General features: G+C 58.6%; 1 protein-coding gene across 1 annotated transcript in view; it reads left to right on the top strand.

The window, feature by feature from the left end:
• The window catches only part of ARHGEF17 (Rho guanine nucleotide exchange factor 17), a 36,234-nt gene that overhangs the window by 17,483 nt on the left and 1,520 nt on the right, over window positions 1–17,231 (top strand). Inside the window, 20 exon segments of the mRNA XM_037377952.1 lie at window positions 5,565–5,595; window positions 6,036–6,113; window positions 8,530–8,712; window positions 9,105–9,221; window positions 9,546–9,638; window positions 10,383–10,559; window positions 10,828–10,878; window positions 11,838–11,947; window positions 12,079–12,164; window positions 12,298–12,416; window positions 12,886–13,099; window positions 13,212–13,285; window positions 13,408–13,601; window positions 13,689–13,939; window positions 14,298–14,544; window positions 14,627–14,713; window positions 14,823–14,890; window positions 15,267–15,415; window positions 15,509–15,683; window positions 16,271–16,513. Of these exon segments, the coding sequence (XP_037233849.1) occupies window positions 5,565–5,595; window positions 6,036–6,113; window positions 8,530–8,712; window positions 9,105–9,221; window positions 9,546–9,638; window positions 10,383–10,559; window positions 10,828–10,878; window positions 11,838–11,947; window positions 12,079–12,164; window positions 12,298–12,416; window positions 12,886–13,099; window positions 13,212–13,285; window positions 13,408–13,601; window positions 13,689–13,939; window positions 14,298–14,544; window positions 14,627–14,713; window positions 14,823–14,890; window positions 15,267–15,415; window positions 15,509–15,683; window positions 16,271–16,513 (2,747 nt within the window).

The following is a 17,231-nucleotide window of genomic DNA, read 5'->3' as shown; positions in this document are numbered from 1 at the left end:
TCTAAAGGTGTTTACAAAGAGCCGCACTGCTAAAAATAACTGGCTCATATTTTAGATGGCCCTAAAAATAGGCAGCGCTGTTGGAGTGGCCAAACACTCCCAGGAATTTCCTGTGGGCTGCGGGCCGCGTGCAGGGGGGTCCAGGCTCAGCGGCCGGCAGGGATGGCCGGCATCGCTCCGGCTTTTTCTTTCCTGGGTGCTGGCAAGATGACCTCCATTGGGCCCCTGGATGCACAGCAGGATCCGGCCTGGCTCCTTCCCTGGTCACAGGCTTAACCCTTCTCCATCCATCATTGCTCCCTGATAACACCTGAAGAGGTTGGGTGGGTTTGAGAGAAGTTTTTAAACTCATCAGCAGAAAGCTCAACCTTAACAGTAGACACCAGAGAATCTACTTGCAAAGCTGCTGGGGGGGAAATGCTGTGTTAAGCGAAGGGATTGATTCAAGGGTGGTGTCTGGGGAGTGGGACGGACCCTCTGCAGATGGAGGGATCCCCCTGCTCGCCCCAGGGACCGGTGATCCCGTGGGAGGGCTGGAGGGCGTTGCTGCAGGCGGTGCAGCCGGGTCGCCACTGCAGCGTCACAGCGTTGCAGCGTCACTGCGTCACAGGCCAGCTGGGCCTGGGGTTGCAGTTTATGTGAGGCAGGGTTTGCAAGAGGAATGGGTTTGTGTTTGCAACCCAGGTGGATCGGAGATCACAATGCAGGCAGACCCAGGTTTGCAGCCCTGGTGGGTCCAGGATTGCAACAGGAGCGGCTTTGGGATTGCAGCCCAGATGGGTTGGGGATTGCAACCCAAATGAGCCCGGGACTGCAACACAGATGGACCCAGGATTGCAACCCGAGTGGGTCTGGGATGGCAACCCAGGTGGCTCTGGAGTTACAGCCCACATGGGTCCAGAACTGCAACCCAGATGGGTCTGGGATTGCAGTGCAGGTGGCCAGGGGATGCAGCCCTGATGCGTCTGGGATTGCAACAGAAATAGGTTTGGTATTGCAGCTAGATGGGCCTGGGACTGGAACGCAAATGAGCCCGGGACTGCAAACCAAGTGGGACTGGGGTTGCAACCCAAAGCAGCCGAGCGCTGCAACCGAGACGGGCCCAGGACCGCAGCCCAGGTGAGCCCATGGCTGCAACCCAAATGGGTCCAGATTTGCAATCCAGATGGGTGTGGGATTGCAACAGAAATGGGTCTGGGATTGCAATGCAGGTGGACCCAGGGTGGCAGCCCACATGGGCCCAGGACTACAACCCAAATGTTGGGGTTGCAACCTAGATGTGCCCAGGACTGCAACAGAAATGAGTCTGGGGATTGCAACACAAATGGGCCTGGGGTTGCAGCCCAAATGCGGGGTTGCAGCCCAGATGGGGGATTGTAGCCCAAATGGGTCTGGGATCGGAAACCAGATGGGCCCCAGATTGCAACCTAAATGGGTCCAAGACTGCAACCCAGCTCGGCCACTGGAACTCAGGATGGCCTGGGACTGGAACCTGATGGGTCCAGGGTTGGAACCCTGACGGGTGAGGGATTTTCCACCCAGATGGGTCTGGGGTTGCAACCCAAATAAAACAGGGTTTACAACAGAAGTGGTCTGGGATTAGATCCCAGAAGAGCCCAGGACTGCAACCTAGATGGGTCCAGGATCGCGATGCAGATGGGCTCAGGATTGCAACTGAGTTCGGGATTGCAGCCCAGACAAGCCCAGGGCTGTAACCCTGCTGGGACAGGGTTTGACACCCAGATGGGTCTGGGATTGCCATGCAGATGGGCCCAAGGTTGCAGCCTATGTGGGTGTGGGATTGCAACCTAAATGGGTCTGGGATTAGATCCCAGAAGAGCTCAGGATTGCAACCCAGATGGGTCCAGGGTTGCAACCCAGACAGGTCCAGAACTGGAACAAAAATGAGCTGGGGACAACCATGGTACTGCAGAAGGAGTTGCAGGAGGTGGTGCCTTGCGAACAGCCTCCTTACCCCTAATGCAATTAGCTGCGCTGGGTGCAGCACAGGCACCCATCATGCCCGTGACGGGTGCTGCAAGTTCCCCCTCCCTGATCCCAGAACCCGTGTGTATTTAAGGCTGCTGCAGCCTCCCCTCTCATTATATGCACTGAGTTGGCCATTCTCTGCCATAGACCCTGATGGGGGAAGGGGGGGAGTGGGCGGGATGGAGGTGCCATGGATGCGCCCCCTCCCCGCCCCCCCCCCCCCCCCCGCGGCCCCCCCCTCAGGGTGGGATGCTTATCATCCTCATTATCAAGAGGAAATTTACTGGCTGCAATGGGAGGACACAGCCTTGCTGCACGCCGTTGCTGTGGAAACGGGGTGAGCGGCTAATTAGATTTAATTAACGAAGCAGGAAGGTAGCCTTACAAAGGGATCTGGGCAGGGCGCATCACCGGGCAAGTAAGGATGTGGAAAGTAAGGATGTGGATGCCGAGGGGAGGGTGTGCTGGGGAACAGGCTTACTCCGTGCCTCAGTTTCCCTGTCTGCCAAGTCGAGGAGGGGGACATGGTACCCAGTGACACCTCCCCCCCCCCAGTTGATGGGGATGGAGACCCCAAGGATGCCGAGTACCCCAACCCAGCATCATCTGCATGCGCATGCACCCCCCCCCCGAAATCACACTCCTCAAGAAAGCATCACACACACACACCCCCCCCCATGCAGCATCCTCCTTGAGCAAAGCCTCTCCAACAGCATCCCCGCAGCAGGATCCGGCCCTGCCTGCCTCCGTGTGCGTGTGTGGGCACAGCTCTGCCTCCGTCTCCGATTGCTCCCGCCTGCCCGTGCCTCGGTAGCACCCGGGGCCGGGGACCCGCGTGCTGCCACGGACGCAGGCGCACGCCTGCTGCACGCAGCCTGCAGCCGTTCTGCGGGAGGGCTCGGATTTTTTTTTTTTTTTATATATATATATATATATACACAGAGAGAATTCTATCGATATAAATAGCTCCTCTATTTGATTTTCCTCCTCGCTGCATCCCAGCACAGCGGTTCAGCTAGTTTAAAGGGGGGACCTGGGGGTATATACATATATATACATATATATATATATATATATATACACATTTTTTATTCCTTGGGCCGCGTGGGACGGACCGACCCCCGGGACCCGCATGCTGCAGATGGTGAGGACTCTGGCGCAGTTCACCATCGCGCTGGAGGACATGCGAGACATCGGGGACGGCATCGACGCGGCCTTTGCCGCCTCCGGGCTTGGTGGGGCGGCCGAGGAGCTGCCGGAGAAGGGTTGCGGCAGTCGTGGTGGTACCGAGGTGATGCGAAAAAGGATGAAGGGGGGGTGGGGGGGCGGGGGGGCTGGGGCGGGGGGGGGAGGGGGGGCTGGTGGTTTGAGGGGCTTATATGGGGGGTTGCATGGATGCGTCATGTTTGGATACATGTGCACCCAGCAGAACCCGACACTTGCGGGGTCTGGACCGCGATTGCCGTGGCAACGGTGCCTCCATCCTCATCCTCAGCCCGCCGCCCCCAGGGTTCTTCATATCGCGGGGAGAAGGGGGATACTCCCGCCCGGAGAGGGTGATGGGGGGCTGGAGCTATCACCGCCACCCCCCCCGCAGTGCTGATTTACACCGCGGAGGCATCAGCTGGTAGGGAAATGCCCCAATTCCCATTGTGTCAGGTACTGATCCTGAAGGTGCTGAGCATCTCGGGGGAAGAAGGATGAGGCCGGGGTGCGGCAGGGGTGTCCCTGGGGAGAGCAGATGGAGACCAAAGCAACATCAGTCCCAAGGGGAAGAGGCTTTTCTAGGATAAGGGATGTGGCGGGGTGCATCCTGCCTGCACCGGGGTACTGCTTAGCCCTGCCAGGATGGTGCATCACCCCCAGCTCCTGCTCATCCCAGAGGGAATGTCCCCCTGCTGGGATAATACTGCTGCCGTAATGGTGGAAAAAATTCCCTTGCCAACAGTTGGGCATCATCCTGCATCTCTGCACCACTGCAAATCCCCAGTGTGGCATGTGGTGCTGAGCCTGTTCAGCTCTCCAATCTGGCCCTTTGCTTCGATTCTGAGCTGGAATGGCTCTGGAAAATGCCAGGAACATCGTACTGAGCTGGGGAACTACAGGCTGTGGAAGGGTTGGGGAAACTGAGGCACGGCAGGGCAGGTGACAGGCGCTCTGTACCCCTAAAGCCCGTCCTCCAGTGGGTGCCCTTCAGCCTGTAATTACAACAAATTAATCGGGCAGTTGAGAGCATTACTAAACCTTCAGGCTGCAGCGACGTGGGGAGGTTTCAGCCGGTGTCCCTGAGGACCCAGCATTGCCGTGGTTTGGGAGGACAGATCTCCTGGGTGGATGTGGACCCGTCACCGTAATATTTGGCTCCAGACAGCAGCTTCCTCCTTGCTTGGCTGAAAAGTCCAATATCAGCTTGGTGGGTGAGTGGGGAAACTGAGGCACAGCTCTGTTCTTGAGCACCGAGCAGGATCTGGACAGGATCCCTCCCCACTGCTCCCTGGGGACCGTTCGGGAGATGGTGGCCACCATCCGTGGTGAGGGTGGTTGAGCTGAAGCTTCCTCATGCGCTTGCCGAGCAGCTTCTCAGCACAGTGTTCCCACTGGGAGCAGTGGAGGGGACACACCTCCACATGGCTGGGGGATGTGGGCTCATCCCACAGTGAGATGGGGGACATGGGGGTTCGGTGGCTCCAGCAGCCCCTGTAACAGCAGCGGCTCAGGGGAACCTGGTCCCAACATGCTGTGGTGGCCAGGGGGGCCATCTCTGCACGCAGGGCAGCTGGGGTGTCTGAGCACCGAGGACCTTTGCCGGGCCCTTGTCCTCAGGGCCTTTGTGGTGTCCCCACATCTGCCATAGCATTTTGGGTGTCGCAGCACCCACGGGCTTTGAGGTATCACCACAAACGGGACCCTTTAAGTGTCTCTGCGCCCAGGTCCATTGGAGCATCTCTGTACCCATGGCCTTTGGGGTATCCAAGCACCCACGGCCTCTGGGGTGTCCCTGCACCAAGGGCCTTTGGATGGTCTCCATGGACAGGACCACTGCCGTCTCCATACCCAGTACCTCAGAGCATCTCCTTTCCTGGGGCCAGCAGAGGGTCACTACACCCAAAACTTTTGGGGTGTCTCACATCCAGGGTTTCTGGAGAGTCTACACATGCAAAACTTCTGGGGCATCTCAGCACCCAGGGCCTTGGAACATTTCTACACCCAAACCTTTTGGGGTATCTCACACCCAGGGTCTCTGGAGCATCTTTTTACCCAAAACTTTTGGGGTGTCTCACACCCAGAGTCTCTGTAGTGTATCCACATGCAAAAGTTCTGGGGTATCTCTGCACCTCTGGAGTATCTCTGCACCCAAAACATTTGGGTATCAGAGTACCCAACACCTTTGTAGTACTTCTGCACCCAAAACTTTTGGGGTGTCATTGCACCAGGACCTTTGGAGCATCTCTGCAACCAAAACTTTTGGGGTGTCTCACGCTCTGAGCTCTGGAGCATCTTGCCCCCAGGCTGAGCTGCAGGGGTGTCCCCCTGGGTGCTGTGTGCGATGGGGGTCTCCAAGCCCCACAACCAAGAAGACCCCAACCCATCTGCTTCCCAAGGCTGGTGGACCATCCCACCCCGCCACCTCCCCGAGCCCACCACCATCCCATTAATCCCCCTCCTGCGGGGCCACAGCCCAGCGCCAGGGTGCCTGGGGTGCCGGGCGGGAGGCAAATTCCTACGGGACCGCCCCGAGCGGAGCCGCCGGAGAGACGGAGGGTGCCGGGACCGACCCATGTAGGGCTGTGAGATCCAGGGCGGGCTCCTGACGCGGCCGCGGAGGAAACCAGGCGTCTCTGTGCGCTCGGTGTCATGTACTTCCTAATCCTCCCGGATTCCTCCATCGGGGTGGAGAGGGAGCGGAGGGGAGCTGGACGCCAGCCGGGCTCCTCTGGCGTTCAGCCTCCCCGCTGAGCCCCCACGCCGGCACTGACACCCGCCACATAGCTCCCCACCGTCGTGTCACCCCAAAACTCATCTTGTCTTTCTTCCCACCCGGGCAGGACATGAGGAAACACGTCATCATGACACTGCTGGACACGGAGCAGTCCTACGTGGAGTCCTTGCGCACCTTGATGCAGGTAACGTGGCACAGCCAGGGACGTGACACCCCAAACCACGTCACGGTGTAACCGTCCCTTGCTTAAACCACCCCCAGGACCCCGAGTCGGACCCCCAGCTGCGGGTGCTCTACCAGCACTGGTGTGGTGTGGGGGTGGATTGGGGACGCATGGCAGTGGGGATGTTGGGGACAGTGGGACCGGGAGTAGGAGCAGCGTGGCAGGTCAAGAGCAGGGTGTGGGGGTCATCTCTGTCCCCCAAATCAAGCCTGTGATGTTCCTGGTGGGTTGTCACCTGGCGGGTGTCGTGTCCCTAAGCCCCTTCCCGCACTCGCCTACCAAAAGCTCTGCCTCATGTGTGCCCCATCTCCTGGGCCATTGCTGATGGCTATCTGGTGGGGGGGGGGGACCCCTTACACCCCCCGTTCCTCTGTCCCCCCATTTTCTGCACAGCGTCATCACCTGCAGCCATGGGCCAAGGGTTTTTCTTGGTTCTTTTTTTACTGAGCTGGTTCCAACGCCCCTGGAACAGCCTGGCCTGAGGGTCCACCCCACATTTCAGATGTTAATGAAGCTGTTTCAGAAGGTTAATGGTGGTAAACGCCCTGGAGACTAGGTCACTGCTGGCGTAGGTGTGGGTTGTCCAACCACATCGCTGCAGGTGGAAACACCAAAAAAATCAAGAGCTCTGCTCTGCTGGGTAGAAAGCAGTGCCTGTAGGACATCTGCTGGGCATGTCCACGAGGGCATGGGGCACCCGTCATCCCAACACCCAGCCAGGCTTTTCCCCTAGGTCCCCCGTGAGTATGCCCCCATGGTGGACCCAGATGTGCTCTGCCAAGTGTTGCTGCAGGAGGGAAGGGCCCTTTGAGGCTGCTGTTGTGCAGATGTTGTCTTGGAGGGACAAGAGGACTGAGGACCCTGGCTCTAGAGCTTATTTTGGGGGAAGGGTGGTGTCCCTGCTGGTCTAGGCATGGACAGAGACTGTCCCATGGTCTGTGTCATCCTCTGAGGTGGGACATGAGGCTGGTTGGAGAGGACAGCTGTGCTGGGACTCACCAGTTTCCCACCGGAGGGACTGGTTGGACCCGTGTGGGAGCCACAGAGTGTTAATGCCTGAGCTCTTACCCACAGGACAAGTCCTGGCACGGTGCAGCCAGGGGAACCCGGCTTTCTGGGGGTTGTCATAAGGGTCCAGATGCCCCCAGCTCCCCATCTCAGCTGAGATAAGGTGTTTGGATCCAGGACATGGCCCAGTGGCATGTAGCATTGGTGGCTACCAGGGACCAAGAGCATCCTGGAGCATCATTTTTCAGCCAAGCCAGATGGTGCCTGGGCAAGCTCTGCTCACTCTGCCTGTGTGCTGAGGCGTGGGCTGTCTCCATGCTCTTCTTCCCCATCTGGTCCTCGCTCCCCCAGTTTCATGGTGGGGGGGATGCATGGCACAGCCCAGCTCAGCTCCCGCTGGAAGTGTTTGCCACAGTAGGGCAGGTGAGGTGGGTTAGGAGCCTCAGGAAGGATTTGACCCTTCTACCTTGGGTCTCCATGAGGTACCCACCATCAGCTTGAGGAAACTCATTCTTGGGGGATGACTCCTCCTTCGCCAGCTTGAATGGAGATGTCCAAAGCCACTTGAGGTGGGCCCTGTCCTCACTACTCGGCTCCACAGTCCTCCCACCATCCTGAAGGATAGCAACACCCCATCCCAGTCAGGCTGTGGCAGCAACAAGGCTTGAGAAGACCTCCCTCATCCTGCATCCCTTGCAAATCCAGCTCTCCATTCCTGGGGGCACTGCTCCTCCCCGCAGCTCTGCCCCACGGCAGGAGGAAAGGGGTTTTGTAGCAGAGCTGCCCACCCAGCCTTGCAGAGGATCTGCTTTTCCTGCTGGCCTTTGAGCATCGCTCGTTGGCTGTTTCCTAAGAGAGTCTGCTGGGTGAAGTGTTCCAGGGCTTGATCCAGTGCATCCACCCTGCTGGCTCCAGCCCCACGTGGTCCCAAACACCCTAAATCCCACTGGGAACACACCAGCTTTTGGATCCCACAGTCATGCTGCCTTGATTTCCCAGCCAGGTCAGGCTGTGTAGCAGATGGAGGCGACCAAGCTCATGACAGCAAAGTTTTGGAGCTTCTCAAGGTTGTGGCTGGGGGACAGAGGACACCGTGCTTTGGCAGTTCCTCGCATGGGCCTGTCCCAGTCCCCACACTGCCGTGGGGATGCAGCAGGTGGGATGGGACCCAGGGGGGAGGCTGGGGTGCAAAACCTGCTGGGACCTGGCACTGTCTGGTCCTTCTGGTGGGTCCCACAAACCAGGGTTCACTGGGGGAACCCCCTGCTGCAGTATGCATCCCGTCCCCATATTTATTTTGATAATTTCATGCTGAGGCGGGGTGGGAAAAGAAATCCATCAGGACCCCGATGCCTTTGCTGCCCTGCAGGGTTACATGAAGCCGCTGAAGCAGCCAGAGAACTCGCTGCTGTGCGACCCATCGCTGGTGGATGAGATCTTCGACCAGATTCCTGAGCTGCTGGAGCACCACGAGCAGTTCCTGGAGCAGATCCACGACTGCGTGCAGAACTGGCACGAGAAGCAGAAAGTGGGCGACCTCCTGGTGCAGTCGGTAGGTCCTCGCAGGGCGGATTTCATGCCGGCGTGCCCGCTCTTGGGCACAGCCCCAGCAGGAGAAGTTTCAGAGCAGGAGGCAGGGAAGTGATTAAAGGACGGGCCAAACACGCCTGGGATGGAGAACAGGAGACGATCTCCAGGCCCGCCGTCTGCTTAGCGTAACGGCGGCATGTTGCAGCGACCGGCTGGGTCTGCAGCTCGGAGTTTCTGCCTCGGGAGCAGAAATGTCAGGGCTGAAAAATCGAGGGGGGCGGGCGGCGCCGGGTGAGCCCTCCCCGCACCAGCCCCGATGCAGGATTAACCCTTGGAGTAGCTTCTTCCAAGCTTGCCCAGGATGGCTGTGCTGGACCTGTTCCCCTTTCCCTCCCCTCTCCTATTCCCTCCCAGTTCTCCAAGGACGTGCTGGTGAACATCTACTCTGCCTACATCGATAACTTCCTCAACGCCAAGGATGCTGTCAGGATTGCCAAGGAAGCCCGGCCAGCATTCATGAAGTTCCTGGAGGTGGGTCCTAGTTCTTCTCCCTGTAGATGCTGGCCAAGGTCCAGAGCCACGTGCAAGGCTGCTGGTGGGGAGGAGCCGGGGTTAATGGGAGTAAACTGGTAATCAATGGTCAGACTGGGATTCTTCCCCGCACCTTCTTCTGGATTTATTGCAAAGATGCTAAGTTGGGATGAACCAGAGTCACTCCAGATGGTGTAAAAAGGAGTCACCTTGACCCCGAACGGGTGTTTCTCCAGGTCCTGGGCTGGTGGGACGCTGGATCCCTGCTGTGGCCCACCTAACGGGCCAGTCCTTGTGCCCCCCCACCCCGCTGGTGTTTTGCAGCAAAGCATGCGGGAGAACAAGGAGAAGCAGGCTCTGTCCGACCTGATGATCAAGCCAGTGCAGAGGATCCCGCGATACGAGCTGCTGGTGAAGGTGGGTGCAGGCAGGAGGGCATCTGTGCCATGCCAGGAGCGCGTGAGACCGCGGCTCCTCCTCACCTCTATGTAACGGGAGCTTTTAGGGGTCTTGCATCTCTCCTGGCCCCTTTTCCCACGCCTTGACTCAAAGTCGGTGTCCCTGGGCATACGCACAGCTCTGCCCTCCTGGGGATGGACTGTCACACTGCTGTCCCCCCCAGCATGTCCCCATGGGTGTGCAGTCCCCTTCCCCTTTATTTTTCTGCTGGGAGATTGGACGTTTCAGTGTCATTTTGGGACCGGCTACAGTGCCACCTGCTCTGTGCCTCAGTTTCCACCTGCCAAGTTACTCTTCCTGGTGCTGAGGCTGATGGGGATGTGTTTTTATAGAACCACAGAAGCCTTTGGGTTGGAAGGGACCTTCAAAGACCATCCAGTTCCAACCCCCCTGCCACAGGCAGGGACACCTTCCACTAGACCAGGTTGCTTACAGCCCCATCCAGCCTGGCCTTGAACACTTCCAGGGATGAATTTCAGGCTTCTGTGCAAGGTGAAGATGTGCTCTCAGGAGCTGCTGGCCTCTTTAGAGGTGGCAAAGACAAGGCTGGTGGTGGCCAAAGCTCAAGACTTCATTTCTTTGCAACACCATTCCTGCATGGGGCTGGTTTCCATCCCCAGCACCAGAGCAGCGCGGTAGTCATGGCATGGCTGATGCCCAAGCTTTGCCTGTGGTGACGTCCCAGCTGTGTCCCCGTGGTAGGACCTGCTGAAGCACACACCAGAGGACCACCCCGACCACCCTTTCCTCATCGACGCCCAGCGCAACATCAAGCAGGTGGCCGAGAGGATCAACAAGGGCATGAAGAGCGCAGAGGAGGTGGAGAGGAATGCCCGGATCGTGCAGGAGATCGAGTCCCACATCGAAGGGATGGAGGATGTATGTACAGGGGTCTTACATGGGGTTGGTCTTTCCTCCTTCATGAAATGCAACTATTTCTGCTCTTTCTGGGTCACGCCAAGCTGGGCCACTTCTTTTCTCCTCCAGGTCCTGCTTTCCCCATCATCACTCGGTCTTAGTGGGCTCTGAGGGGTTTGGGAAGGGGCTGAGGTGCCAGTTCTGAGCTGGGAGGCTGCAGGGACAGGGACAAAGCTTGTGAGGGTCCCCCCCTGGGGCTCCCCACTCACCAGCCTCCTTGTTCCCACAGCTCCAGGCTCCACTCCGCAGGTTCCTGCGCCAGGAGATGGTCGTGGAAGTGGTAAGAGTGAGGTGGTCCCTTGTCACCGTCAGGGCCATGGGACAGCACACCAGATGGGGCAGTGGGAAGCTATGATTGCGGGTCATGGGATGCCCGTGTGCCCATGGGAGGCCACAGATGGGTGGGTGGAAGGGTGGGTGGATGGGTGGGTGGATGGAAGCTGCATCAGGGGAAGTTCAGATTCGACCTTAGGAAAAGGTTCTTCACTGAGAGAGTGGTCAGTAACTGGAACAGGCTCCCCAGAGTCACAGCACCAAGCCTGTCAGCGTTCAAGGAGTGTCTGGACAACACTCCTAGTGATACAGTGTAGTGTTACGTAGTTCTGCAAGGAGCAGGGAGTTGGACTCAATGATCCTTATGGGTCCCTTCCAATTTGAGATATTCTATGATTCTGTAGGGATGGACAGATGGGTGGAAGGATGGATGAAGGAATGGAAGCATGGAAGAATGGAGGGAGGGAGGGAAAGAACAGGCAGATGGATGGTAGACGGAAGAATGGAAGGATGGATGGGTGGACAGATGGATCAATGACAGATCAGTGGGGAGGATGGATGGGTGGACAGATGGATCAATGACAGATCAATGGGGAAAATATGAAATTCCCCAAGTTTGAGGGAAGATGGGTTTGGGAGCAAGCAGGTGGCAGGGAGAGCCCACAATAGCCCCAGACTAGGGGTGGGTAGGGAGGCTGGAGGTGGAGACTGCAGAGGGCCTGGTGTTCCCATGGCCCTGGTGCTTACCCACGAGTGGGACCCTGTGGCTTTGCCGACATGGCCGTTGCACCCATGTCCCCTTTCACTGTCATGAGAACATGGCCAGTCCCCGTGCAGATGGTGTCATGGGACACATCCCAGCCTGCTGCCAAGGTAGCACGTGGGCAAGCTGAGGCAGGGACCGCTCCCAGCGCTAGCAGTGGAGGAGCAGATGTTAACCCCTTGGTGTCTCCCACCGCTCTGCAGAAGGCGGTGGGTGGGAAGAAGGATCGCTCCTTCTTCCTCTTCACGGACCTGCTGGTGTGTACCACATTGAAGCGCAAGTCGGGCTCCCTCCGCCGCAGCTCCATGAGCCTGTGAGTACCACCAGGCTTGGAGACATCCACCAGGATTAACCCACATCGTTGGGGTTGTCCCTGGCGGCTGGCCTGGCTTTAGGGTGTTGGGGATGTGGGTGCAGCTCAACCCTCCCCCCCAACCTCAACAGGTACACGGCGGCCAGCGTGATTGACACCGCCAGCAAGTACAAGCTCCTCTGGAAGCTGCCACTGGAGGACGTGGACATCGTCAAAGGTCTTTCACTGCCTGCTGGAATGTCCCATCCCACTTTAAAACCCATTGCTCACCCCTGGCCGGTGGGGAGAAGGTAGCCCCTGCGTGGCGTTGGGGAGGAAGGAGTTAATGCCATTCACGTGTCCCCACACAGGTGCCTCGCAAGCCACCAACCGGGAGAGCATCCAGAAAAGCATCTGCCGCCTGGATGAAGACCTCAGCACGTTGGGGCAAGTCAGCAAGCTGTCAGAGACCCTCAGCTTCCCTCACCAGGTATGGGGATGGTGGGTGGCCCTGGTGCTGTCCCCTGGCTGGACACATTCCCCATGGGACCAACTGGGATGTCCTCAGCGGGAGGGATGACCTGTGGAAGGGCTGGTGGCCATGAGTGTCCACAAAGGTCCCAGACGCCACCAGCCCTAAAGCCAAAAGGCGGGTTGGGGCAGTCTCTGAAGGATGCTTGGGGGCGGACACCGTCAGTGTCACATGGTGGCCCTGGTGCTGTCCCCTGGCCAGACGCCTTCCCCAGGGGACTGACTGGGATGTCCTTGGTGGTAAGGAGAGCCTGTGGAAGGGCTGGAGGCCATGACTGTCCTCTAAGGACCCCGATGCCACCAGTCCTAAAGCTACGATGGGGTTGGGGCAGTCTTTGAAGTATGCTTGGGGATGGACGGGGGCATCATCAGGCATGTGGCTGGTGGTGGCCCATCCCTGAGAGCTGAAGCATTGTCCCTGTCCCCAGAGCCTGGATGACGTGATCAAGGACCTGATGGCTGCCATCCACCGGGAGCTGGCAGAGAAGCAATCCATGTCCTTCAGCATGGCCTTCCCCCCCAACAAGGTGGAGCTCAGCACCACCAAAGCTGATGGCACCGAGTCCTTCATCTTTGAGTTCCCCAACCCTGATGCCCGTCTCGGCTTTGAGCAAGCCTTTGAGGATGCCAAGAAAAAGCTGGGTAACACCAGGGACCAGGGAGGTGAACGCGGTGGTGGGCTTGGCATCACACCCTCACTTTGGTAGACCTCTTTCCTCCATCACTTCTTCATCTTCCAATTTAATTTTCCCAGCTTCCAGCAAAAACTGCCTGGACCCAGAGTTCCTCAAGGCCATCCCCATCATGAAGACACGGAGCGGGATGCAGGTACTCACAGGCTGGATTCAAGCATCCCACAGGAGCTGTGGTCCTCTCCATCCCGGTGGGCTTGCCAAACCATTGGTCCTTCCCAAATGACCCAACTCATCCCATCTTTTGCTCCCTTGCAGTTTTCTTGCGCTTCTCCCAGCCATGGCAGCCCAGAAAGTTCCCACGAGGTTTGGGTTTGCAACAGCGATGGTTACGTGGGGCAGGTTTGTTTGCTGAGCATCCGTAAGGAGCCCACAGTGGAGGCGTGCATCGCCGTCTGCTCCGCCAGGATCCTCTGCATCGCCTCGGTGCCCGGTCTCAAGCGGGTGTATAGGTAGGACATTCCCACCGGCACCGCGGAGCCGGCGGGCACGGGGCGATGCTGGAGCTGCTTCTTTCCCCCCTCCCCTCGTCGCGGCAGGGAGCGTGCCGAGCCGGTGGGCAGCCCCTCCTCGGAGCTGATGCCGGTGCAGCCAGAGGATGCGGGGCCGCAGCCGTGCCTGCACATCTCCATCTCGGGTTCATCGCTGGAGCTCTCGGAGCCCGTCGACGGTGGCAACAGGGAGCTGGTGCCCTTTGATAGCGATGACACGGATGATGAGTCCTCGCCCAGCCCTTCGGGGACACTGCAGAGCCAAGCCAGCCACTCTACCATCTCCTCCAGCTTTGGCAGTGAGTCCTCCCCAGGCCCTGCTTAGTGAAAAAAACATTTATTTTGTCCCAAAACTATGGGCAGCTCCATCATTTTGGCCACTCTGCCTTGCATTCCTCAGGGAAATCTACAGGTGAAGGCTTTTGACCCACAGAAATCCTGGGAATAGAGATGTTGGGGGGCATCAGCCCAACACCATGATGCTGGGTGGGGGCTGGTGGCTTTGGGTAAAACCTTGTGGGTTTTGGGGCTCTGCATCCCTACATCCTCTCCCAGGCTTGACATCACAAGGGGACCCATGGTCTTTTCCCCATCACTTTGGTGGGTGTTGGGTGGTCCTGTCCTAACCCATTCCTTCCTCCTCTTCTTCCTCTGCAGATGAAGAGATCCCAAGCTGCAAGGAGGCAACAGCGGAGACTACGAGCTCCGAGGAAGAGCAAGAACCCAGCTTTCTGCCCATCAGTGGCACCTATGGCCAAAACCGTCACGGCGAGAGCCCCACGGATGGGCGAGCCTTGCGCCGCTCCAGCCGTGGCTCTTTCACCCGGGGCAGCCTTGAGGACCTCCTCAGCCTCGACCCTGAAGCCCATCAGAGCTCCATGTGGTTGGGCACCGAGGATGGCTGGTACGTCCCCAGGAGGGGGCAACACATGCATGAGGTGGACCCCAATCCCAGGTGAGCCTCAAGCTTTGCTCTTCTCCTGCAGCATCCACGTGTACCAGTCCTCAGACAACATCCGTAACAGGAAGAACAGCATGAAGATGCAACACGCTGCTGCTGTCATGTGCATCTTGTAAGTAGGGAAGGATGATTTTTGGCTCTGGGATCTCCACAGCAGGGTGGTTTGGGGTGGCTGAGCAGGTCTCTGCAGCTGTTTTTCAAAGGTTTTTTTCTCCCCGCAGGTACCTGGATAACCAGGTTTTTGTGTCGTTGGCCAACGGGGAGCTGGTTGCATACCAGCGGGAGGCAGGTGAGGCTGGATCGGGGACATCAGAAGGCACTGGCGGGGTTAAATGCAGCCCCAAAGTGGTGGCTGATGGGTGGGTTGCTTGGGGGGCCCCCTGGGGAGGGAAGCTCATGATGCCACTGGCTTGCCTGCCTCCTTACAAAGGGAAGGGGTATCCCTCAAGGGATGCTGGAGACCCCAAAACTGGAGCCAAATGGGAGTGTGCATCCTCTTCCTGATCCCTGCCTGCTGCTGGCATCCCTTGGGCATGTCAGCTCACGTCCCCTCTAATGGGGGACAGGAAGACAGGCATCTCCAGCCACCGCATCCCATCTACTGGGTTAAGATGGGAGTTTGGGAGATGCTTTAACTACCCACCCCACTTCTACTGTCCTTACAGGCCACTTCTGGGACCCCCAGAACTCCAAGTCCCTGTCTCTGGGCTCTCCGGGGAGCCCCATCACCAAGATGGTGGCAGTGGCAGGGAAGCTCTGGTGTGGCTGCCAAAACCGGATCATCATCCTCAACACCACCACGCTGGCGCAAGAGGTACCGCGAGTAATGACGGGAGGTCGGGGGGGGGGACAGTGACAGGTATCGGTGGCATCATGGGTGGCATTGCTGTGGCTCTGTCACCCGCAGCACACGCTCCAGGTGGGACAGGACAGTGGGCGCAGCGTCACCTGCATGGTGAGTGCAGGGACTGGCGTGTGGGTCGCACTGCAGAGCAGTGCCCAGGTCCGGCTTTACCACGCCACCAGCTATGAGCAGTTGACCGAAGCAGATATCACCCCCCCGGTACACAAGATGCTCGCCGGTAAGTGCCACCAGTGACACGTCTCCAGTGGGTGCCCATCACTGTCTCCAGTGGGTGCCTGTGCCCATCGGCTACCTTGCGATGCGATGCCCTGCAGCATCCCGCGCCGGGAATGTCGTACCTCCTGCATCCCAACCATCTTTGGGGAAGGAAACGTGACTCCCTGCACTCCTGGGGTTCATCCTCTGTGTTATGCAGCTGCATAATCCCACGGGAAGACAGGGCAGATGGATAATCCTGTGCAGAAACAGAGCATCCCCTGGGCACCCGCATAATCCCGCGCAGGAATCGGGCAGTCTCTGGGCACCCGCATAACCCCATGCAGAAACAGGGGAACCCTTGGGCATCTCCATAATCCCACGGGATAATAGGGCAGCCTCGGGGTAGCTGCATAATCCCATAATCTGGAAACCCAAACTGACAGCACCGTGGGGTGCTTTATACCACAGCCAGGGGGGGTTGTGGGGTCCCTTCCCCATGTCCCACCTGCCTCAGATACCCCTGGGAATGGAGACCAGTGGCACCGGTGGGGTTCACAGCCCGGTGCCAGGCAGGGTAAAGATGCTGATGGCCGGGATGCTCGACAGGCTCGGATGCCATTATCCGGCAGCACAAGGCAGCCTGCCTGCGGATCACGGCTCTCCTGGCATGCAAGGACCTGCTGTGGATCGGGACCAGCGCTGGCGTGGTGCTGACCCTCACTGTCTCGGCCAAGGCGGCTCCAGCCTTGGTGGGGCTCTCCCAGGGTCACACCGGCCACGTCCGCTTCCTCACTGCCATCGAGCTACCCGATGGCTTCGAAGTCCTCTTCCCGTTACCGAGGGAGACGGGTAGGTGGGATGGTTGGTGGGGGGGGGGGAGGGGGCGATCCTGAGCCCCTCCGGAGGCAGTGGATGACTTTCATGGGGCTAAGAATGCTGTCCCGCTGGCAGATAACTGGGAGTAGCCTTGAAATGTGGTCATCAGAGTCCCTGTTCCATCCTTGCCTTATTAAAAATCAGGGAGAAAAATTGGGGGGGGGGGAGGGCGGGGAGGGGGTGGGTGGATGTTACACCACCCTCCCCAGGGGCTGGGGGATCATTCAAGTGACCCCAGATTTCCCTGGGAAACCCTAATTCCCATGGGGGAGAGGCCACTGGAAATTCATGTGCTGAGTCTGACCCAGCCCAACTCAGGTTGGGGTGGGATGGGGAGAAGGTGGCAATGTGTGTGGGAGGTGGTAATTTGGGGGCAGGGTGGGAGAGGCTGATTTGGGGTGGTGAAGGGCTACCTGGGGATGGGAGGAGGGTTTTGGGGCCAAGATGTGGCACCTAGGAAAGTGGTGGTGACATCTGGAGGATGATGGTGGGATTATGCTGGGAGGATGGTGGGATGTTGGGTGATGCTGGTGGGATGATGCTGGGAAGGTGCTGGTAGAGGGGTGGATCTGGGATGATGCTGGTAGGAGGATGCTGGGATGATGTTGGTGGGAGGATGCTGGTGGGATGATGATGCTGGGATGATGGCTGGTGGGGTGCTGGTGGAAGGATGATGCTGGGCGGACGCTGG

Source organism: Falco rusticolus, chromosome 2, assembly GCF_015220075.1.
Source record: "Falco rusticolus isolate bFalRus1 chromosome 2, bFalRus1.pri, whole genome shotgun sequence".
Lineage (NCBI taxonomy): Eukaryota > Metazoa > Chordata > Aves > Falconiformes > Falconidae > Falco > Falco rusticolus.
The sequence above is the reverse complement of the archived record's forward strand: the minus strand, read 5'-3'. Positions and strand labels throughout refer to the sequence as shown.